At 46.1% G+C, this 24,445-nt stretch overlaps 1 protein-coding gene across 2 annotated transcripts in view; it reads right to left on the reverse strand.

The window, feature by feature from the left end:
* LOC147445045 (beta-hexosaminidase 1-like) overlaps positions 1–24,445 on the reverse strand; it is a 155,413-nt gene that overhangs the window by 88,019 nt on the left and 42,949 nt on the right. The window contains exons 7-10 of one of the 2 annotated variants that reach the window (XM_086527521.1): positions 24,273–24,403; positions 18,423–18,439; positions 18,124–18,172; positions 17,519–17,619 (exon numbers count right to left, since the gene is read on the reverse strand). In XM_086527521.1, the coding sequence (XP_086383647.1) occupies positions 17,519–17,619; positions 18,124–18,172; positions 18,423–18,439; positions 24,273–24,403 (298 nt within the window). The remainder of the gene's footprint in view (positions 1–17,518; positions 17,620–18,123; positions 18,173–18,422; positions 18,440–24,272; positions 24,404–24,445) is intronic. The other variant, XM_086527522.1, reaches the window with a different exon arrangement.

The following is a 24,445-nucleotide window of genomic DNA, read 5'->3' on the forward strand; positions in this document are numbered from 1 at the left end:
TGGGATTTCTTCGATTACGGATTCACTCGCTTTCTCGACGATTCCGCAGCAGACCACGAGGCAGCCTGCTTCAGGGTCCACGCTCTGTTCCTCGCCGCTAGGGGAACAAAGGCCTTGGACTCGGCAGTTGGTTTCTCCTTTCCCCTCTGTGGTAGGACCGAGATAGAGTGGTCCCTCGACTCAGTGGAGGGATGGTTGCATACACAGGTTCTCGAGTTCTCTCACCACATGGGAGAACTTGGAGTTACAGATTTGCTACAGACTTTGTGACCACTGGCCAAGTTTGCGGTGACACCCCCAGACTCAGCAGGATGTAGGCACATTGTGGTATACTTTTTTGCTGATACGCAGTGTTTGCCTTGCTATGTATACATACATGAGGACTCCTGGACAGAGGAGGTTGCTTTATGCATGGCTTGCTCTGCTTGGGCTTGGGCCAGACACTCACTACAAGCTCGCCTATCTAGAGGACGCTCGGATGCGGATTACTCCCCATCCAAGCCTGCCTCGAAGATAGCCCGTCTTGCTGCTGCGGCAGCATCTATTCTCTCTCGCTCCCCATGAGGATCGTCTCGTGGAATGTGCAGGGATTAGGTGGGCCCCAGTTTCAGCGACAGCGGGGCCGATTGCGTCAGGAGCTGCAGCGTTGCCTTGTGGGAGGAGAGGTTGATCTCCTTATGCTTCAAGAGCACCATTTGTCTGAGAGCCGCATTCGGCGATGTGGTCAAATTTTGCGTGGACGTTATGATACCTTTTGGTCAGCTGCTTTTGGACCTGGAGGCATCCAGGGTGAGGTATGTATGACTATTGCGGACTCACTACAGCAGGCCATTGTGGGCAGAGCGATTATTGTGCCAGGTAGGGCTCAGTGGATCACTCTGCAGGTTCAGGGTGACCTTGTGGGCTTCCTGAACATTTATGCGCCCAATGTGGCGAGTGCTCGTGCAGAGTTTTGGTCATAGATTGTTGAGTCTCTGCCACAGGTTGACCATTGGTGTGTAGGAGGGGACTTCAACATGTTGGAGGACCCCTCTGACAGGATCAAAGGCAGCCATGCTACTGTGCATCGAGTCGAGTTAGCAACTTGGGAGAGGTTGTGTATGACTTTGAGGGTCTCGGATACATGGCAGCATTCAGGCTTTGTGAGGCCTTCAGAGAGTCTTGCCTTCTCTAGATTGGACCGCAGAGTGGGAGGAGTGAATCTATCGCGGATAGATCGCTTCTACACTAATGACCACTTCAGTGACATGGGGGTATCAGTGGGCATCCTGGCAGGGACATCCTTCTCGGACCATGCACCAGTGATCCTCACAGTGGCAGACAGGCAGAGGAGTGGGAGCACGATGCTTTGCATCCCAGAGCAGGTCTTGTTGGACTCAGCACTCAGAGAGAGGGTCGAGGCTCTTTGGACAGAGGGCATGGACAGCCAGGCTCTACCGGCAGACAGAGTGGCCTCAGGCCTAGCTCAACTGAGCCACTTCTTTCTCCAGGAGTCTTTGGCTCGACGGGCTGCAGAGAGAGAGGAGGAGCAGCGTCTCAGACGAGGCATTGCTTCACTACAGAGGATGCAGGAGCAGCATCCAGACAGTCCATGGTTGGAGGAGCAACTACAGCAGGCTTGACAGGAGCTTGCTTGCACAGAGGAGAGGCGCCATGAGTTTGCCTTTCACCGACAGGCATCTCAGTGGACTCAGGTAGGTGACAGAGTGACAGGTGCTTTTTTTTGAGACAGTGGGACCTCGGCACTCGCATGCCAAGGTCAAACAGCTGAGGAGACCCGATGGGTCAGTTGTTTGTGAGCCTGAGGATATGCGTGCAGTTGCTACTGACTTTTACCGTGAGCTACTGTCGGCTGAGCCTCAGTCAGAGAGACAGGATGCATGCAAGGAGCAGGTTTGGGCGCAGATGCCTTGTCTTGTGACTGAGGAGATGCGCCAGAGGCTAGAGATACCTCTTCAGCTTGAGGAGCTGCACACGGCTCTTAGGGCCCTTCCTCGTGGTAGCTGTCCCGGTGAGGATGGGCTGACTCCCAGCTTCTTCTTGGAGTACTGGGACTTGCTTGGCCCAGATCTTTGTAGTGCCTTTCAGTACATTCTGCACACAGGAGTGATGCCGGATAGCATGAGTGAGGGCCTCATGTACCTCATTCCAAAGGAGGGTGGCTCCTTGGATGAGATTCGACAGTGGCGCCCTATCACCATCCTCAACTCAGCCTACAAAATTCATGCCAAGGCTCTGAGTTTGAGGATTCAGCCACTTTGGAGAGCCTTATTCATGGGACTCAGACAGGTTTTGTCAAGGAACGTAGTATCCTTGACAACATCTTCACTTTCTGGGAGGCTTCTGCCCTGGCACGTCTCCGTGGGGAGGACCTTGTGATTCTTCTTCTCGATTTTGAGAAGGCATACGACAGAGTTGACTGGGACTTTCTAGAGGGCACGCTTCGCAGGATAGGCTTTTCAGATGCTTGGATCAAAGGGGTGTCAGCTTTGTACAGACAGGCTCACAGTCAGGTGCTTTTGGCAGAAGGTAGAGGTGAGCGCTTCATGCTCACACGATCGGTCAGACAGGGTTGTCCTCTTGCCCCCTTTCTCTTTCTTTTCTATGCGGAGGCGATGAGCAGATTTTTGGTGTCACAGCAGGTTGGTTTGAGGGGCTTAGCACTCCCTATACGGGGAGATGAGCTTCTGGATGCTGAGTTTACCGACGATTCAGCCTTGTACTTAGAGGGCCAGGAGGCCAATCTACACAGGTGTGGGCAGGCTCTGGAGACCTTCTGCTGTGCATCGAGCGCACTGATCAACTGGAGAAAGACAGTGGCTTTCTCAGTTGGCAGTGCTCCTGTGCCAGAGTGGATGCCAGGAGAGGGTTTCAGGTGGATTCCTCCAGGGACTGCAGTTCGATACTTGGGTTGTCAGGTTGGTTTGGATTTGTCCCCCGAGCAACAGATTGCTCCGCTTCTCCTGTCCATCAAGAGAAAGCTGTTACATTGAAGCTCAGCACGACTTTCGCTGGCTGGTAGAGTAGTAGTTGCCAACCAGGTGTTGTTGGCAACTATGTGGTACATCACTTCTTGCTGGATCTTCTCGAGTTCTTGTATCAGCCAGGTAGAGAGGTTGATCAGGAACTTCCTTTGGTCAGGACGCGACACTCAGATTGCCCGAGCCAAGGTGGCTTGGTCGGTCATCACACTCCCTTGCTCTCAGGGAGGGCTTGGGATCATTGATCCAGCACAGCAGAGCAGAGCCCTTCTTGGGAAGTTCGTCGTCAGAGGACTTCTTCCAGGCGAGGAGCCCTGGAAGGAGTTCTTGCTGCAAAGGCTTCGTGCCAGGGTGCCTCAGTCAGGAGGACCTTGGCAACTTTCGACCAGATGAATCTTCACAAAGTTGCGCCGAGTTGGTTTGAGCAGGAGACTGGAGGACCGATTCGCTGTGAGTTTGCTTCGTTCTTGGGAGCTCTTACGGCGTGGCCTAGAGCAGAGACAGCCGACATGCACAGAGGAGCACCTACGGCAGCCCCTCGTCTGGAACCCCATGGTTAGCACCCAGAGAGGCCACTTGGTTGGGAGTAGGCCTCATGTTTCTTGGGGTCCCATGGCAGCAGGTCCAGCGCGCTCTCTAGGTGACTGGCTAGAGTTCACAGGTCTGTCAGAGGAGGTACATGCTGTCCAGCTACAGGGCATGAGAGGGGTTCAGAGCATGTGTCAGGACATCTCAGAGTCACTTCCCGTTGAGTGGCTCACACCTCTCGAGCCAGTAGCACCCCGATGGATGGGAGCCTTCACACGACTGGAGGTTCTCATCTCAGTCAGGGCCTGTTCAGAGACTGTCCCAGCCCTGTTCTTCGAGCTTCAAGGTGGGGGACGATTACAACGAGTTGCAGTAGAGGCCCCGCAGGTAGCAGAGTGCTGCTTCCAGAGGATCCGTGTTGTGGGCATCTGTGGGAGGACTTGCGTCATAGACCCTGACCCAGCAGCTCTTGAGACAGGGCACTGGAGGCTATGAGCTTGGGAGTGCTGTCCATTGGCACGAGTGCAGTGGGATCCTGGTGAGTGGCTATGGAGGGACACCTTCTCTTCTGCAGACCGCCCAGGAGTCCCTTTCTTTCAATACACTGTTCGGCTAGGACGTCATATACTTGCAGCGCAGAGAGAGGCCCGCCCCGCTGCAGCACGTCATTGGCAGGAGGAGGGCCTCACAGTTGAGTTCTTGGCAGCTTTTTGGCAGAGGCTGTGGAACTCCAGACAGCCGAGGCACGTCACTTTGTTCCAGTGGTTGGTTGCACACAGAGCCACAGCAGTTGGGAGCTGGCTTGTGCATAGTGGTCTCTCAGCCGCATATACAGCCTGTGACAAGTTGGTGGAGAGTCAGCGTCACTGTCTTTGGGACTGTCCCTCGGCCCAACATGTGTGGCTACGAGTTCTTCAGCTGATGCCTGCCCTCTCCACGGCTCGACAGTACACTTGGGGGGCAGCAGCTTGGTCCACCCTCACGGGCCCGGCACTTCAGTTTGAGCTATCTTCCACCAGCAGGATGATAGTGATACAGGGGGGGCAACCTACACTCCAGCCTGTTACAAATCTTACTCCACAGGAGTGGAGCAGTGAGAGGGAGGAGTGTTGGGAGCTCAGCAGCGGCTTAGCTCTCTGGTTCATCTGGCGGACCCGCTGTTTCCGCATCTTTGAGGCTCGCCCTGTGCCACCAGCAGAGACTGTTCGTGACTTTTGGCTAGAGCTGATCCATACTCTCAGAGGACAGCTTGAGGGACTACAGGGCAGCTCCGACCACATGCGGGAGCACCAAGAGGCTTTCCTTCGACTCTGGCGCCCTGGGCCTTTTTACACCATGGTCTAGGGGGTGCTCAGATGGCACTACTCTCCACCTGTGTGGCTTTTCCCTCCTCCCATCTCTTGATTTAGCCCCATTGTATATATGCTGTTTTTTCATTGGGAGAGTCTCCCCATCATGCTTGTTGTAGCCCTCTCCTGCAGAGGTGGATGTAGCCCTATGGGCAGTTTTCATTAACTAATAGAAGGATCTTTTTCTCGGGAAAAAAAAAAAAAAAAAACCCAGACATCAGGAAGCAGGTCACATACCCGTTCTACATTTACACCAAAGACTGACTCAGATTATACAGAGGAGATCTATAGACGTCTATGCACAGCTGGTCCTGGCCTCTCGGTGGAGCAGTGCACCACATCACTGACTGAAACATTGCATGTCATCAGAGGCATACCCACACACACAGCCAGGTCGGAGGCGACATTCTCAGAGCATGCCCCAGAATAGTTCTTTTCCCATTGAATCGTCTGATCCGAGATATAAAACTTCAATAAATCTAGAACCACTGAATTGGGAATCTCAGATTGCCCGTCAGTCTGCGGGTGGAACGATGACGAGAACTGCAACCGCGTGCCAATGTTCTCCCAAATTGCCTTCCAAAACAAACTCGTAAATCTGGGGTCTCTGTCGGAGACAATCGTCTCAGGCATGCCATGTAATCTGAAAATCTGGGCCACAAACAGTCTCGCTAAGTGATCCGGCTTGACTATTTTTTTCACTAGAATGAAATGAGCCTGTTTGCTAAATCTGTCAATAACAGTCCAGATACCATCGTGACCACTCTGTGTTCTTGGGAGATCAAAAATGAAATCCATTGCAATACTTTCCCAGGAGCGGGTGGATATGGGTAAAGGCTGTAACAATCCCTGTGCTTTATGCCTGTCAAACTTGACCTTCTGGCATACTAAGCAACTGTGCACAAACTCTCCCACATCCTTTTTGAGTCTCGGCCAAAAGAAGTATCTCTCTACCCCTTTCATGGTGGTAGCAATGCCGCGGTGACCCGTAAAAAGTGGACAGTGGCATTCAGCCATAACCTTTTCCCTCAACGGCTGTGTAACACACAACATAGTTTTTCTCATCAAGTAGCCATTCCGAATGGAATATCCCGCTACTGTATCCCAATCCCATATCCGTGTGAAAATGTCTGCAAGATCTGTATCTGTGGCATACTGGTCGACCATATCCACGAAGCTCCTATGATGCATCGCGGAAATTGCGAGAACCAATGGCTTCCGAGACAAAGCATCTGCCATCACATTCTTCTGACCCTGCACATGGAAAATCTGGAAGTGGAACTGTGACAAGATGTTTGCCCACCACATCTGCTTTTCCATTAGCTGCTTTTGTGACAAGAAGTAGCACAAACTCTGATGGTCTGTAAAGACAGTAAAACCCGCTCCGAGTAGGTAATGCCACCACTGAGTAAGAGCATGGATAACCCCCAAAAGCTCTTTCTCATAAACCTGTGTTGTCATCTCCGGCCTTGAGAACAATTGGCTCTCGTAAGCAATGCTATGGCCTTCTTGCATTAAGACCGCACCCAGACTACGACCACAAGCATCACAATATACTTTAAATGACTTCTGCAAGTCCGGCAAAGTCAAAACTGGTCCCGTAGTCAATTTCTCTTTCAATGTCTGAAAGACAATCACCTCTATGGGTCCCCCACGAGAAAGGGACTCCTTTCTGTGTCAAGATATGCAAAGGGGAAGCAACCTCTGCAAACTTTTGAATGAACCGCCTGTAGTACTAACAGAGTCCCAAGAAGCTTCTAACTTCATGGACATTCTTCAAATTGGGCCAATCACGGATAGTCTCTATCTTGGCCGTAACCATTTGCACTCCTGTTGCTGAGACAATGTGTCCCAAAAAAGTGTATATCTGGTAGGAAAAAAATTCGCTTTTCTTTGCATTAATCACTAACTTGTGATCTCATAATGCCTGAAAGAATTGAAGTAGATGATCTCTGTGTTCTGCCTCATTCTTGGAGAAAACAATGATATCGTCAAGGAAAAGTGCCAACAAATAGCCTGTACTCTCGAAAAATCATGTCCATCATTCGGTTAAATGTCACAGGAGCATTGGTTAAGCCAAAAGGCATCACCAAAAACTCAAATAACCCAAAAGTCGTCCGAAAAGCTGTCTTGTAGACGTGATCTGATGATATCCACTCTTCAATTAATCCTGCTAAAACGCGAGGATCCATGTAATCTGTCGAGTATATCTCGATCCTAGGAATCGGAAATCTGTTCTTGATGGTGATTTTGTCGAGACCTCTATAATCGATGTACATTCTTCAAGATCCGTCTTTCTTCAAAACCAACATTGGAGAGCAATACGGTGAAGTACTAGGCTGGACAAGACCCTTTTTCCAAGAGGTCTTTCACTTGGTTCATAATCTCTTCATTCTATGCTCGGCTCACCCGGTAAGGTGGCCGGTTCGGGTGGCGTGCTTCCACGTATCAAATCAATGGTATGATCCTCAGGCCCCCTAAAAAGCAATCGGCAAGAGTGTGGAGAAAAATCTTGGCGTTCTTATTTTCAGGTCAAAACATATTCGACCTTTAACCATCGTTCAGTTCTCTCCCAAAAGAATGAGTAAAGAAACTGAAGTTCATCAAGTACAATCTCTGAGCCCTTCTTTTGTCAAAGTCGCTTTCTCAGCCCGGTAGTCAACCACGGTGTAGTTCTTGTGGTACCAAGGGATTTCAAGTAGAACGTCACTCGCGTGGCCTGAACACCCCTGTCATTGCAAACGACGTTTGCCAATGCTCGGTGTAATGGCAACATCCCGTCCGGGTGCCACTCGAACTACCTCTGTCTGTGGCCTCAACCTATCGAGCGTAGTTCCAAATCGAGCGCCAATTCCAAGTGAAAAGAAGTAGGCCTTTGGCTCCTTCAAAAGAGCTTCCTAATCCTTCACTTTGCTCCAAAAATGGAAAAGTTTGTACTTTCATTTGATTCGGTTCAGGTCCCACGCCATGTGATACCAGTTCTGCATTTTATCTGCCTTTTCTGCCATGTCTCTCAGCTGCTTTAGAACTTTCAAGCCTTTCTTCGTCTTGTTCATTCGGTGCCTTGTTAGGGCACTTCGCGGAGATATGTCCATGTTCCCCGCATCCAAAGCACTTCCCCTCTCTGATGAAGCGAGCTCTCTCCTCAGGAGTAAGCTTGGGTCGTGCATCCTTCTTTCTGGGTTTCTCTTTCTCTTTCTACTTTTATTCGCTGAAGTCTGTTCGGCCCGTTGTGTCATGACCTCATCGGTGTGGTAGGTCAGACTGCCATAGTGAATGGCAAAACCCCGCTTCGCATGACTCATCAACTCTTGAATAGAAGCTGACTTCTGTTCCAAGCAATGGTCTCAAATCTCTGTAGGTAGACCCAAGGTAAACCGCTCAATCTATTCTCTGAACGAGATCTTCTTGAATGAAGAGGCGGGTAGAAAAGAGCTCCAGAATCTCTCGCAAATAGCATCCACTGTATCTCTCTTGATCGTCCGAAGATGGTTCCAAGCCGCTCGTATATCGCATTCATACTCTTGAGTCAACCAAGAAGAAATGAAAAGCTTCTTAAATTTCAGCCATTTAACTGGCGCAGTCTTGTTTAAAAGAAGCGTGGACCACCAAGTTCGAGCATTCCCCTTAAAATAAGAGGCAGCTCTCCGAATCTTGGAGTGCTCTGAGTAGCGTCCTCCCGGGAAAGCGATGTCAAACTGTTGTATAAAAGACAAAGCCTTCGAAGCATCTTTGTATCCTGAAAAAGTGTCAAATTTGATCGACTGTCCACCTTCCTTAAACTCTCGGACTTTCTTGCTTTTATCTTCCAGAAAGTCATACTGGTTGGCTTTATAAAAATTCTTCTTGTTCGCATAAAAGTTGCGTCATCAGACTCTGAACTGTCTGTACACGAGTCCTCTGTAGAACTGTCACTCACTAGGCGAGATTTAGACTTCTTTGCCTTTTTCTTGCCCTTTTCGAAGCGTTGTTTCTTGCTTCGCTTTTTGCCTTTTCTGTCTTCTTCGCTCGAATCTGAAGAGCTAGAAGAACTGTCAGAAGAAGAAGAAGAAGAACTGGGTACTTCTTCAAATAGAAGACGCTTCTTCTGTTTCTTTGCTTTGTCAAATGTCAACTAACGACCCAAATAACCCGGAACTCAGTGCCTTTCTTTTGCTTTTTGCCGTGCTTTTTAGCTTTGCTTTGCGCGTCAAAAAGCTGAGCAATCCGTGCATCAACCACCTCTTCTAATTCCTTCTTTGAATATTTCTTGTGAGCATAAGGTTTCTTGAGAGTGGGTTTCGGGGGTGGTGGTGTGGTTTTGTGCCACTGCTCGTGCACTTCCTAAAAAGAAGTCTCGATCATACATTTTGCCAATTTCGGGTCCTTCGTAAAACTGAGCATCATCTTTGTTGCATCGCCGATCAATTGACGACGCTTCATCTCTCGTTGCCCTGCTTGAGTAGGCCGAGGCGGGCCATACTCTCTGCCGGAATCTTCGTTGTGATCCCTGCCCGCATCTCCGGATACAGGGGCCTGGGGGAGTCTGATACCGCTGTAACAGACTTGGACACTCCATGTCAAGAATCAATCACGACAGCACCAAATAACCACTTCAAAACAGTTCACAGTTCACAATAGATTTGCACTGGCCCGGCCGAGTTCCGTGCCTAGAGATATTGGCCCCAAAGATTGGAGTCCCTTTCGATATTTCTTTATGTATTAATCAGTGTTCAAAGTACAAGAGTGGTTTGGGTCTCACACTCACACTCTGCATCCATATGCAGAGTGGGAGCCCAAACCACATATTTAAATTACAAGGGATGCCAAAAGTAGAGCCCCATAAGCTTCAGATCAAAAGCCTAAAAATAAAAGCAAAGGCTCTTTTCCTCTGTCAAGCTCTCTTGAACTTTAGAAAAATAAAGCAAATATTCTCTCTCTCTCTTTCTATCTCAAATTGCGTAGAGCCAAAAAGCAGCCACGCAATTCAGCCAACGCAAATTCCGGAAAGTTCCGTACGGTGCCACATCATCATGTCAACGCTTTTCCCGGGGATTCAGCCGGCTGCCCTTTTAGGGTTAGGGTTTTCTGCTGTTTTTAGGGGTTTTGGCAGATTTTAGGGTTTGCAGGTTTTAGGGTTAGGGTTTCCAGAATTAGGGTTTTCAAAGGTTTCCCGCATGCTCTAGGGCAGACACGTCATCACTTTGTGACAGTACAAGCCGGTACTCCAAACTCTGCACCTTCTCCAAAAAGCATACCAGAGAATGAGCCCTAACCTCATATTTAAAGGCCCTTGGCCTAAAATGCAATTACAATGAAAAGCCTTCAAACTCAAAAGCTTCTAGTCCAAAAGCAAAGCCAAAAAGCTGCCAGCGTAAATCACAGAAATCCGTACACCTGCCACGTCATCAGCCAACGTAATTTTCAGAAAGCTGCCACGTCATCAGCAGCTACACAATTGTCTTGTGTGTGTGTGGGTCCTGCTTTATTTTAATCCTTTGTCACTTGGGGCCCCATCGGACGGGGTCCCCATAAGTTGGTAGAGCTTCTTCTGCTTCTGCTACTTGTTCTTCTTAGGGTTCAGGCCCCTCAGCCGGCATCTGTAAGTTGGCGCCATTCTTTAGGCTTTGACACGTCAGCAGTTTGTGACACATACCATGCAACCTGAAAATCTGCCAAACAAACAACTTAGCCAAATGGTCAGCTTTCTTTACTGGAATAAAGTGGGTATGGTTACTGAATCAATCCATGATTGTCCAAATGCCATCATGCCCATTCTCTGTCTTGGGAAGTTCAAAAACGAAGTCCATTGCTATACTCTCCCAAGGTCAGCTAGGAATGGGTAAAGGTTGTAAGAGACCAGGTGCCTTGTGCCGATCAAAGTGTACCTTTTGACACACCGCACAATTGAGAACAAACTCGTCCATATGGTTTTTTAGTCTTGGCCAACAGAAATATTTCTCCACACCTCTCAAGGTGGTTTCAATGCGGCAATGCCCACTATGACACTCCGTCAGAACCTTGTTCCCCAACCCCTAAGTAACACACAACACTGCCTTTCGCATTAAATAACCTTCATTTGAAGCATAGCCACATCTGTCTCCCCACTTTGTAACCGATAAAAGATGTCTGCAAAATCCGGATTTGCCGTGTACAAATCAACTATATCCTCGAAAGTCTGAAGGTGAATCCCTGAGACAGCTGATATATGTGTCTTCCAAGACCACACGTCTGCCACCATGTTCTTCTTTCCCTTAACATGGACGATTTGAAAATGTAACAGCGACAAAATGGTGCGCATCTTATCTGCTTATCCGAGAGTTTCTTCTGGGATACTACATAATTCTGCCACCAAGTTCTTTCCCTTAACACTGTAAATGTGCTCCAAGTAGAAAATGACGCCATTGAGTAAGAGCATGTATGCGTGGCAAAAGCTCCTTCTCATAGATCTGTGCAACCATCTATGGTCGCGAGAACATTCTTCTCTCGTAAGCTACAGCATGGCCCTCTTGCATTAAGACCGCCTCGAGACTACCACATACATCGCACTAAACCTCAAAATGTTTCTGCAAATCTAATAGAAACAACACTAGACCAGTTGTTGAGTCAACTTCTCCTTGAGAGTCTTGAATGCGGTAATTTCCGATGGTCCCCATGTAAAGGGCACTCCTTTTCCAGTCAAAATGTGTAGGGGAGAAGCAATCTCTGTGACCTTTCGAATGAACCACCCATATTGCGAACATTAAGCCCAAGAAGCTACGAACTTCATGTACATTCTTCAAACCTGGCCAATCCCTAATAAATTCAACATTGGCGAGGTCCATCTTTACATCCTCAAAAGAGACAATGTGTCCCAAAAAGTGTATCTCTGGCAAGAAAAACTCGCCTTTTTTCCCAATAACCACCAATCTATGTTGCCGTAAATTCTCGAAAACCTAGAGTAGATGGTGTTTCTGCTCTGCCTCCCATCCCTCTTGGACAATATGATTATTTCGTCAAAAAAGGTGCCCACAGATGCCCGATACTCTCAAAAAATCCTCTCCATCATCCTGTTGACTGTTGCAAGAGCATTTGTGAGACCAAAAGGCATCACCAATTACTCGTACAATCGGAAGGACATATTGAACACGGTCTTGTATACATATCTAGGGGCGATCTTGATCTAATGAGCGATTTTGAACTTATGATAGGCACTTTTCAGGCCGATTCTACTAAAGCATGTGGAACCCTGTAACCTATCCATATCATCAATCCTTGGCATTGAAAACCTATTCTTGATGGTGGTTTTGTTGAGAGCTCTTAGTCAATGCACTTTCTCCATGATCCATCTTTCTTTAGTACCAACAACACTGGCAAACAATAAGGTGATGTATTGGGCTGAATTAGATCCTTTTCCAGAAGTTCTTTCAATTGGTTCATAATTTCCTCATTCTGGGCTCTACTTACTTTGTAAGGTGGCCGGTTCGGTGGAGTGCTGTCGGGAATCAAATCAATCGTGTGATCTTCACGTCGCTGAGGAGGTAACTCTGCAAGCAAACCCTTAGAGAAACAATCGGCATTAGCTTGCAAAAAGTCTTGTCATTCCTTCTCTAGGTCTGACATTTTTGACGTTTTATTGTTGTTTAACTCATTCCAGTAGATCGAGTAAACAAAAAGATTGGATTTCATTAGTTTTGAAACGACCGAAGCTGATACAAGTGGGGCAAACTCACCCTTCAATTTAACATCAAGAATAATATCCCTACTCTTCTCATTCTTCAATGTTGCCTTCTTGGCCCTGCAACACCATTCTTATGGTACCAAGGGATTCTCAAGAGGACGTCACACCCTCCAAAGGCATGATGCAAAAGTCCTCCTGCCCTACATACCCTCCCAACAATGCAAGCAAAGTTTACCTATGACAAGTGTAATGGCAACATCCCGTCCACGTGCCGCTAGAGCTACCTCTGTCAGTGGTCCCATTTCCTCAGACGTGATTCCAAGTCAAGCCGCCAATTCAGTCCAAATGAAGTTGACCTTGGCTCCTTCGTCGAAGAAGATCAGGGCTTCCTAATCTCGTAGTTTGCCCCACGGTCTGCAGAGCTCCGTTCTTTCATCCATCTGTTCTGGGTCGGTCCCCACAAAGTCTGGAATCAGTCATGCCTTGGTCGTTCCTTTCTTTGCTCGCTCTTCTGCCGCTTTGGAACTCTCTCGGTTGTCCTCAGCCTGATCATTGGATGCTTTGTTAGGACACATAGCAAGAACGTGCCCTTGCTTCCTGCCCAGTAACATTTGCCCTCCTTGTAGTATTCAGTGCGTTGCTCGGCTGACAATCGAGAGCCCGATGGTTTCTTTTTCTATTGCTTCCCCTTCTTCTTATTACCATTTGGTTGGTTTGGCCCTAGTGTACTCGCATGCATTCCAAATCCTTCCTTTGCGTGACCCATAAGGCACTCATTTACAAATAGTAACGACGGATCTCCTTGCGCAAATCGCAATAAACCGCTCAACTGGCTGCTTAAGGTAGTTTTTTCCTAGGATCAAGTAGGCAGAAAGGTATCCCAAAATCTATGGCAATTATCGTCAAGAGTATCTTCTTTGGTCATCCGAACGAGCCATGAGGAGTAAAAACTCGTTTGAACTTTAACCATGTGGTGGATGCTTCCTTTCACAAAAGTAGGGTCAACCACCAAGTCTCGGCATTGCCTTTCAAGTAGGAAGACGCTTGTCGTACTTTAGAGTGTTCAAAAAAACGCCCTCCCAAGAAAACAATGTTGAACTGTTGGATTGAAGGCAAGAGCTTCGTGGTGTCCTTGTAGCCCGAAAAAGTGTCAAATTTAAGTGCTTACTCTTTAAAAATATTTGGTCTTCCCCTCCTCCTACTCAAGAAAGTCAAGCTGGCTCAATCTATAACCTCGTCTCCACCTTGCTCCAAACATTGATTCGTCCGAATCCGAACTGTCCAAGGACGAGGTATCCTCGTCACAACTGTCAAAATGCTTTCTATGCTTTCAAGATTCTTTTTGGGAATTGTTCTTCTTGGATCATTTTTCCCTACCGTTCTTCTTGCACTTCTTACTCTTTCGAATCCTTTTGCACTTTCGGTGCTTCCCGTCCTCCTCAGTGGAGTCGGAAGAAGAGGAACTCTCACAGCTGTCTAAAGATAGATGAATTGGAATCAGATGCTCAAATACGCCAAGGACCCGTAGTATGCGAGATTTCCAAAGAATCATCCACTAGATTCATTCGGGATGGCAGGTGGCCATTCACTCACCTCTCAAGTCGGCCATGAGGAAGAAATCTAAGCCAAGTGCAGACAAGCGAAGATTGTACTCGCAGGATAAGTTGACAGTGCCATGCAGCATCATGCCAACCAAGTTATGAAGTCCTCGAACTACTCCTCTCAAAAGAAAAGTGGCGGAGCAGATTACCGCGGCTACTTGGGTCGGAAATCCACATCCCAAGCAGTTAGTAGATCCAAGAAGCGTGTACGCTTTGTGTCAACCTAAAGTTGTCATTGTGCTTCCATCTTTTCGATGCCGTTCGACGAAAGACGGTCGTATTTTTCTCCCAAGTTCTCGAAAGAAGTGCGACTCCTGCCAGATCCTCCTTTGGTTTCCTCACTCAAGCGAGTAGGGATACCTATCTCCTCCCTACCAGATTCACTGTCTGAATCCATGTGTTCTGCGGAAAAAGGGATCGGATTCTTCGTAGAAGAAGAATCGTCTAAGCTTTGTAATAGACTTGAACACTCCAAGCTGAAGATCTATTGCAACACACATAAGGAAAATTGGAAACAACTGAAAAGAATTGAAAATAAAGAGAGAGAGAGAGAGAGAGAGAGAGAGAGAGAGAACACAGCACAACAGAGTTCCGCACCCAAACGCACTGGCCCCAAAGACTGGTCCCCCCTTCTCGGTATTTCTATATTATTTATGCTTCTCAAAGTACAACATTCGAGGGTCCTCCTTCTCTCAACGCTCCCACGCAAAAACTGAGCAGAAGTGACGCCATGGACATGCCTATGAAGGCCCTTGTCCAAACTCAAAAGCAATTGTATGAAAAGCTGCATTTCTAAAAGCAAATCCCGCCGCAAATCGCGGGCCAATCCGTACAGCCTACCACAACAACACCTCCCTACCAGATTCACTATCTGAATCCATGTGTGCTGCGGAAAAAGGAATCGGATCCTTCGTAGAAGAAGAATCGTCTAAGCTCTGATACCTTTGTAATAGACTTGAACACTCCAAGCTGAAGATCTATTGCAACACACATAAGGAAAACTGGAAACAACTGAAAAGAATTGAAAATAAAGAGAGAGAGAGAGAGAGAGAGAGAGAGAGAGAGAGAGAGAACACAGCACAGCAGAGTTCCGCACCCAGACGCACTGGCCCCCCTTCTCGGTATTTCTATATTATTTATGCTTGCTTCTCAAAGTACAACATTCGAGGGTCCTCCTTCTCTCAACGCTCCCACGCAAAAACTGAGTAGAAGTGACGCCATGGACATGCCTATAAAGGCCCTTGTCCAAACTCAAAAGCAATTGTATGAAAAGCTACATTTCTAAAAGTAAATCCCGCCGCAAATCGCAGGCCAATCTGTACAGCCTACCACAACAACACCTCCACGCAAATTTAGGTGTCGACTTTATTTTTAAAAGGTTTTAGGCCCCTCGGCCAAGTTCCATAAGTTGGGATGGGTTAGGTTTTAAAACCTAACCCATTCTAGGCCACAGAGCCATAATCTATAAGTTGGTAAGACTTCTTCTCACTCTTTCGCCAGGATTCTAGCCCCTTCTATATGGGCCATGTGTCCTTTAGGCCATGCCACATCATCACTTTGTGATATTAGGTCCAAGAGGTCGTTGCACCCAAAAAAGAAGTTTTATATGAGGACATATAAAGTCCTTAAGGAAGAAAGTAAGGAGAACGATAAGTTATCCTCAAGGAAACATGTGAAAACTCATAGGTAAGAGAATGGCAATCAACTAAGTGCTCATTGTAAGTCTCAAAGGATAAGGAAGGACATGTTCATTGTACCCAATGACATAAGAGACTTACAAGAGCTATCCACCTATTGGTGAATGGTCAAAATTCCACCTAGGAATTGTGTACACACTTGTGGGAAAAGGAAGATTATTGGCTTGGAAACAAGTTAATGGGTAGATGGCCAAAGATGCCAAGTCAATGATACTGAACGTCTTGAGCAAGCCTTCTGTAATCTTTGGAGGTCTCGCCTGTCCAGTGGTTTAAAAAACTCTAGAGATAGGAAGATGAAAACTACCTAAGAGCAGACATCATATTGTCCAACCAAAGAGTAGGGGATGCTTGGTGTATGTATTTTAAGCACTAAAGTGACACAAGTAATTGTTTTCACTCAAGAACCTAAACGGTCAGAGGTTGCCATTGATATTAAAAAAGTTCATTATTCAATAAAGAGCTAAGGAGTTTACATAGATTCATAAGGTAATATGCAGTTCTTTAAGAGAGAACTCAAAGAAAGAAGGAAAGGAGTTCTAAGTTGAACTCAAGCAAGGAGAGTTTTTAACCTATTGGTTTTCTCTCCTGAGGGGTCCAAGGATGTATACGAGGACGTAAACTTTGCTTCAAAGGGATGCAATGTCATGTAATCTATAGCATCAGGCAAGGAGAGTTTTTAACTTGTTGGTATTCTCTCCTTAGGGGTCCAAGGATATTAACGAGGACGTAAATTTTGCTTCAGAGGGAGGCAATGTCACGTCATTTATAGCATCAGGGCCATGGAGCACACGTGGCACGCACAGGTAGGGTGCTTAGTACATGCTGCTCATGCAAAGTAGGGGGTGGAGTCCAGGATGGGGCTAGATGGCCCCACGGGAATTTAGGAGGCCTAGGACAGCCATAGGATGTGTAGTCCAGTACACCAAAACCTTGGATCTTTTCCCGGCCAAGTGTTCAACGGTCAAGGTCTAAGTCTTTATTAAGAGGACTCCTATGGTTGGGTGGGCATCCTTATGCATAGAGCTCCTCATGGGAGATCTCGTAAGAGGTGCGTACAACGCCTAGGATTTCGGATTACACATCGGTGGTGGTGGTGATGTGGGTAAGTCAAATTCCCCGAATGTATGAGAAACCCCGTTTCGCATGACCCATTAACTCTTGGATAGAATTCGACTTTTGTTCAAGGCAATAATCTCGGATCTCTGTAGGGAGTCCGCAGCAAAACCGCTCTATCTATTCCATAATGGTGACCTTCTTAAATGAAGAGGTTGGTAGAAAAGAGTCGCAAAACCTCTCACAATAAGCGTCCAAAGAATCTCCCTTGGTCATCCGAAGATGGTTCCAAGCGGTTCTTACATCCCGTTCGTACTCCCGGGTCAGCCAAGAAGAAATAAAGAGCCTTTTGAATTTCAGACATTGTAGCACTACTTTTGACGTGTGTGTGTGTGTGTGTGTGTGTGTGTGGGGGGGGGGGGGGGCAATATAGGCTCCATTGCAAAAACCCATGCGGACACTCCTCTCATGGCACAGCATTGACCTTTCTTTATTTGTGTCACACGTTTATATGCATGGCACAATCTTTCTCGTCTCTATCACACTACCCTATTCAAACTGTACCCACAGACATTACTACATTTGTTCTCGTGATCACTGTGGCCTTTTGAAGACAAACAAGATGACTTTCTATCAAAAGAAAAGATTTCCTCTGCAAAAGAACAACTACCAGATAAGATACGGTCTATGACTTCGAACGTGAAATTGTTGCTCACATCGAGAGGCTCCCGACAAGAAGAGGATGGCCACAACTCTGGATATCCATAACCCCTACAAAAGAAGAGATGTTTAAGTCCAGAGTAATGCTGTTGAATCAGGAACAACAAAAAACCAGTGACCTTGATCCCAAACTCCTGGGTGTCTATGATAGATTGTGCTCAACTGGGCAAATAAAAGCCAAAGGGGGTGCTTTATCAGAAAAAATCTTGCTTTGAAGCAGAGAATGCTTTACTACTCTTTGTCTCACAAGAACCCAAACTCTCTAAAATCTTGATTGAGACAGAAGGTTAATTAGAGCATTTCTTTTCCAAAGAGAGCTTACTGCATGAAGATAGCAGCAGGCAAGTTATGTACTGCCAGTAAACTGAACCATGTGTTTTCTGGAAAGGGCTTTGAATTTAAGCTCAAGCTAAGTATTGCAACAGAACTCTAGCTTAAAAAATGAAATTACGCCAAGAAAACAACGCCGACGCTGGTTAGACCCAAACATCAATCATGTTACCAAATTTTTCCAGTTCTAAATATTCTAAAAAAAGTGAGATATGACTTCCCTACCATGATTCAGCATGCCCTGGAACATCAATTTCTGCCATGACTTTAATACCTGCAACAATTAAGGTTGACTTCATCGTAACATTTGCAAACTAATGTCCTCTAAGCACTATTCTTGCTCTAATGCATTAATAGCATACACAATTTCTGAGCATAGAGCTATTTTACAACATTCATTTCACAAATAATTGTGCTTTTCTGCTCTACTCCAAGAGTTTGTAACTGCAAACTTTCATGTTGTCCATACACTAACATATTATCAAGTGTGAAACGTTTCCTTCATAACACAGTTCCTCTGTTACCTCTTGCCTTTGCGTACCTACATACACAAACAAACAAGACATTACCTATGAGAGCAGCAAAGTACAGCATCATCGTATGATCCAAATAAAAAGTATGCAGTCATGCAATTCAGACCAGGCTGCCAACTGTGCGTACCACATCTAGAGACTAGAGTCTCCTTCCATGGCTAGCTATCAAGATGACTGGAGGACCAATCTAGCAAAATAATGACCTAGAATCTCCCACATGCCATGTATGTAAACTACTGACCTAGTAAATGCCTCAACATCAATCGGCGTAGCTCCCAATTCCACTCTAACGATCTCATGTGGCACTGTGGTCTCACATCAGATCATCCTAGAGATCATAGTGACTAGTGGTCTCTACATATGTCTCCATCAATCATACATCTGACCAGACCGACTACGATGATCTAGAGTAGGTCCCCAAATCTGTACCTCATGCAATAATGTGGAGGCCACGAATTTATCAAACAACCATAGATTAGTGCGAGGTTCCTGTAATAGTACCAGTGAGCACATTTGTTTCAATTGTAGAGGGGCTACATATCCTCATGTCAGTCTCGAAGCTGCTGCCTCTCTCATAGTGAAAGAGGGTCCTGTTAAAACAACTCCCAGATATGTGTAGGACTATACATACTCCACCTCTTCCTGATCATTAGTAAACATCACTGCCGATGCCCTCAACTATTGTGCTATGGTGCTAAACATCATCACCTTGGTCTTACCAAGGTTCACAAACAAATCTCTATTCTGGGCATAGCTCCGTAATGCATCCAATTGTCTTTGTAGCCCCTCTGGCGAATCAGCAATGAGAACAATACCGTCCGCATAAAGCATCACGGGTATCCAAGTGCATGATTAACGGTGCACTTCTGCCATCCTCTCTGTCAATATAGTCTGATAACTCATTCATGTACAAGCCGAAACGTGTAGGTCCTAGGAGAGAGCGATATTCGTGCAGCGTGCTTCACTCCAACAATAGAGTGAACTATCTCTAATAGCCCCTCTACGCACGTACTCAATCTGTCACCGTCTCATAAAGTGCCCAATTACAAACCTTGCTTTTCCAATGTCTCTTTCAAAAGTTAGCAAACAGTGCACTGTATGCAAGATCGAATGGGAAAACAAAAGAAGTGCTGATACAGGCCTGAATGGGTATGGATAGGATAGTATAGAAGTGAAACCTTTGCTAGTGAGAATGTCTAAAATCTCAGAACATAAGAAGACTATACCTAACTCCATCTTGAAACTCTTCAATTGTTGCTAGCAACACACGGGCAAGAATTGTTCAGTTTGCTGTTTGTTGCCAGAGCTTGTCAAGGGTCACTGGTAGGAAGTTGTACAGATAGATTTCGAATTTCCTTTGCAATCTAGCGAGTTTAGAGCTAATTAAAAGATCAATTTAGGTGCCACTTCATAATTAAAGTGAGACATAGCTCGTGATGGAAGCAAGGGGCAGCAAAATCTGCAAAGAGCCCAAAAAGTCTCTATGGGCTGGCTTGGGCGCCTCCAAGCTTCCCCCTTTGCCTACTTCTTGCTCAAATATAAGGTAAACAAGAGAGCTATTGTCAAGTCCCCAGTTTTTACTTCAATGAGTTTTTGGTCTTGGGCAGGCATTTTTAGAATGCCCAAGACACTAACATCTCTTCATTAACTGATGTCACGTTCAAGCTATAAAGTGATTGTATGTGTCACAAACTGCTGAAGTGTCAAGCCACTAAAGAACGGAGCCAACCTGCAGATCCCGGCTGAGGGGCCTAAACCCTAGAAGCAACCGAAGAAGCAGAAGCGGCAGAAAGAAGTTTGACCAACTTGCAAAGTCTTGCCGAGTGGCCTATTTTTAAAGAGCGGTTCCCACCAACTTATGGGACCCCGTCCGATGGGGCCCAAAAGGCACGACAATAAAATAAAGCAGGAACTTCACCTTGCGTAACATTTGGTGACGTGAAAACTGTACAGACGTTCTGCGTTTTGCATTGACTAATGACGTGGCAGCTGTACGGATTTCCGCAAATCGTGCTGGCAGCTTTTGGGCCACAGCTTTTGGACCATGTAAACTGCTTTTAGAAGCCAAGGGCCTTTATATATGACCCATGGGCTCTCACTCTGGCAATCTACCCACGGGAGATGCCGAGCAGAGCCATGGGAGTTGTACTGAGTTCAAGAAATATAAAGAAATACCGAAAGGGGTGCCAGCGTTAGGGGTCAGTGCTCTCTTTGGGTGGAACTCTGCCACTCCCCGTCTCGTGTGTCATGCATCTCTTTCAGTTCAGTTGTTAATTGATATGCTTGAAGTTGTTCAATTTGTTCTTTTCCATTGGCACGTGATGCCCGTTCCCATTACAATGGTATCAGAGCTTCAGGCATGTGCTTTTCTGAAAGCATACTGGTCCTACAGAGCAGACAGAGCAAGATGGCGCTTCCAAGTTTTACAGGAAATTCTATGAAAGAATCTTCGCGTCCCGACCCCGTAGTTATTAGCCACTCCCACCCTTAGTCCATGGCGCATCCAGCACGCTGTCGTCTTCACCGCTCTGTCTTAAGGGTCATAAGCCATAAAGAACCCATGATCGCTTGCAAGAGAAGGATCGAAAAGCCAAAGGTCGGACATTTGAAAAGCAAAAGGTTAGACAAATGATAAGCCAAAGGTCCGAAAATTGAAAAACCAAGGTCAAGTGCACTCAAAAGGTTAGGCCAGTACCTATATGAAAACTCCTTCGAGGGCAGGTAGAGAGGAAAAAAATGGAGCATCAATTTTTGGGCAATCTCTCTCTTTGAGCATTTGTGAAGACAACCAAGGCTTTGAGCTTCCTTGAAGACGACAAAGGCTTGAGCACTTGTGAAGATCAAGAAGGCACTGAGCACTTGTGACAACAGCTTGTATTGGCCATCTTTTGCAATATAAAAGAACCCTTTGGGGACGCTCATCTTGAGGGCCAACGCTTCTAGGGAAGGACCTCTCTCTCTCTCTCTCTCTCTCTCTCTCTCTCTCTCTCTCTCTCTCTCTCTCTCTCTCTCTCTCTCTCTCTCTCTCTCTCTCTCTCTCTCTCCAAGTTGAAGTGTGCTATTGTGATTCACCTTCTGTTCTTAACATAGAGAAAGGTTTCAATGGTATCAGAGCTCAGTCGATTGTTCTTCTACGAACAATCCGATCCTTCAGCAATAGAGCACGATGGTTCCAGAGTCTACCTCTTTAAAAAAGTGAAGAGGAGGAGAACAATAAAGAAGTAGAGCTTGGGAACAACATCAAAGAGAAGGATTGTGTAGAGAATACTTTCCTTGAGGCAAATAATGAATAAGTAGCTAAAACAAAAACCGTGCAACTCATGTAACAAGTTTTGTTGCTACTAAGGATCCAAAGCTTTCAAAGTTCATTCCACCAAAGGATCTTGGTATGGCGGTAAAGCAGTGTAAGGCAAACAATCCACAACTTTTGGCAAGGGCGACTCAAGAAAGGTTGGCTATAGCAAAACGAGAAAGGCACAAGGGCCGACTCAATCAACATGGAGACAATTTGTTTTCCTTGAAGCAACTCATGATTTGTGTTCATCTCAAAAAAGGCGAGGTTTCTTAGATGCTCATTATGCAAATCCCGAAGACAAAGCAAGCGATTCTTTTGCTAGATATGAGGAATTCGAGCGACTTGGATTTGGAAATGATTATGGACAGATATCTGCTATTGAAGTTCGCCTATAACAACATGCTTCATACATCAACACGGAAGGCCCCATTTTAGATTGTTGATTAACTTTTGCCTTTTGACTGAAGTCTTACTATTTGATTGAGTATGATAGATAAAATGACTACAGCATTCTATCTTGATGATGTACTAATTCATCAGAGACATCCGTGGAGTTCGAGTAAGAACTGGATGTGATGATTAGTATGGATAAATCTAGTGCATCAAAAATTCCAATTTGAATGAGATAAACTCGGTATGTGGTTTTAGTGCATCAAGACATCCATTAGAGATCGGTCACATCTGGATGTGATGGCTAATATTGCTACTACAGGATATCAAAAGTGCCTCTCAACCTATGGGTTGTGGGTTCAAATCCCCCGTTGGGTCACACTCTAGAGGGACACCTTGTGCTCACCTGGTGTTCACGTTGCTAGGGCTCTTGCCCTTGGACACTCGAGTGCATCCTCCTCCTAGGGTGGGTCACCCGAGGAGGAGGTTCCTAGCTGGTTGCTACGAGTTCTCTCCGCCGTTCCCAGCATGTGGTGCATCAATTAGGTGGCCATGGTGATGCCTACGCGTGGCTCTTGCCCGATGGTATGCGGCCCTTGCCCGACCATGTAACATGGCTAATATTTGGAAGGGATAAGCACCTCCCCCTGTGGGCCCTATGGTGTGTCGGAAAAAAAAAAAAGTGCCGATGAGGATGAGATAGCTAGATAGAAATCAGATTGATTCTAGTGCATGTGGATCATCTAAGAGTTCGAGATTGAGCTAGATAATTATGCCTAGACTTGTTTGAGACAGATACATGTGATGCATTCCATGTGGTTTGTACCATTGATGCATGTCAATGATTGATTGATTAATTGATAAATATTGTTGTGTACCCATGTTTTGTTTTGCACATGTAATTGAGGACGATTACTATTTTGTCAACAAGGGGGTATGTCACAAAAGCACTATAAGTGAGGCGCATAACACAAATCAGCCCTTAAGAGTGGGGCGCCCTTCTTTTTATAAGCCAAGGGATTGGATAATTGAAAAGCCAAAGGTTGAACAAATGAAAAGCCAAAGGTCGGATAAATGAAAAGCCAAAGGTTGGACAAATGAAAAGCCAAAGGTCGGATAAATGAAAAGCCAAAGGTTGGACAAATGAAAAGCCAAAGGTCAGACAATTGAAAAGCCAAGGGTCAAGGACACTCAAAAGGCTAGGCTAGTACCTATATAAAGACTTCTTCGAGGGTGTGTAAGGAGGAAAATTTGAGCATCAATTTTTGGGCGATCTCTCTTTGAGCATTTGTGAAGACAACCAAGGCTTTGAACTTTCTTGAAGGCGACAAAGGCTTGAGCACTTGTGAAGATCAAGAAGGGCTCGAGCACTTGTGACAACAACTTGTATTGGCCACCTTTTGCAATATAAAAGAAATACCCTTCAGGCGTGCTCGTCTTGAGGGCCAACGCTTTCTAGGGAAAGAACTCTGCCTTCCTGTGTCTCTTGTGTGATCTTTCTCTCTCTCTCTCTCTTTTCAAGTTGACGTGTCCGCTATTGTGATTCACCATCTGTTCTTAACGTACAGAAAGGTTTCACAAAAACTGGCCAAGAAAGCAAGTCCACACTACCACGTCTGCAACCCGCAATTTGCGGCACATTTTACGGCCATGTCAGTGTACTAATAGCTCTGTCTGTACCACCACGTCATCTCCATTCGCTCGGGTATTGCCATGTCATCACATTGTGACAATAGTTAACACAATATGAACTGAACTGAAAACACCCAATACATAACAGAACCATGGAGATAAGACATAGTGGGGCAGAGTTCCCCACTCACATGCACTAGCCCCTAAGATAGACGCCCCTTGCAGTACCTCTTTTTGATTAAAACTCTTTGAGTTTACAACCGTCCAAGAGAGCCGATCTTTGCAACTGCACAAGTGAGTTTGGCTCCAGGATACTGAAAACCTGACTTGATTGAACAAGCAATATAAACTTCCAAATTCCAGGACTAAACACTTACTACTCGCAAAAGCACAATCGTTTTATTAGGGTCAAGTGGCTTCAGTTTCTGTAGCCCTTGATGATGCAAGCACTTCAAAATGATCCAAATTAAAATGAGAAATATGAGATATTAAGCAGCATTACAATTTTCAGTTGCACTCATTACCCAACAATCTCACGCGCATCAGCAAACGTGTATCGCTCTGCAGGAGTATAAGCACCACTCCAAAGCTCGGGCAGCGAGGGAATCTCTATTGGAAAAGATTCTTCATCAACAATATGCCAATGCAAAACATTCTGCCAACAATATCAATCATAGCATTAGTATTCAGCCTTTGT

Source organism: Adiantum capillus-veneris, chromosome 13 (assembly GCF_014529385.1).
Source record: "Adiantum capillus-veneris isolate H3 chromosome 13, ASM1452938v2, whole genome shotgun sequence".
Taxonomy (NCBI): Eukaryota; Viridiplantae; Streptophyta; class Polypodiopsida; order Polypodiales; family Pteridaceae; genus Adiantum; species Adiantum capillus-veneris.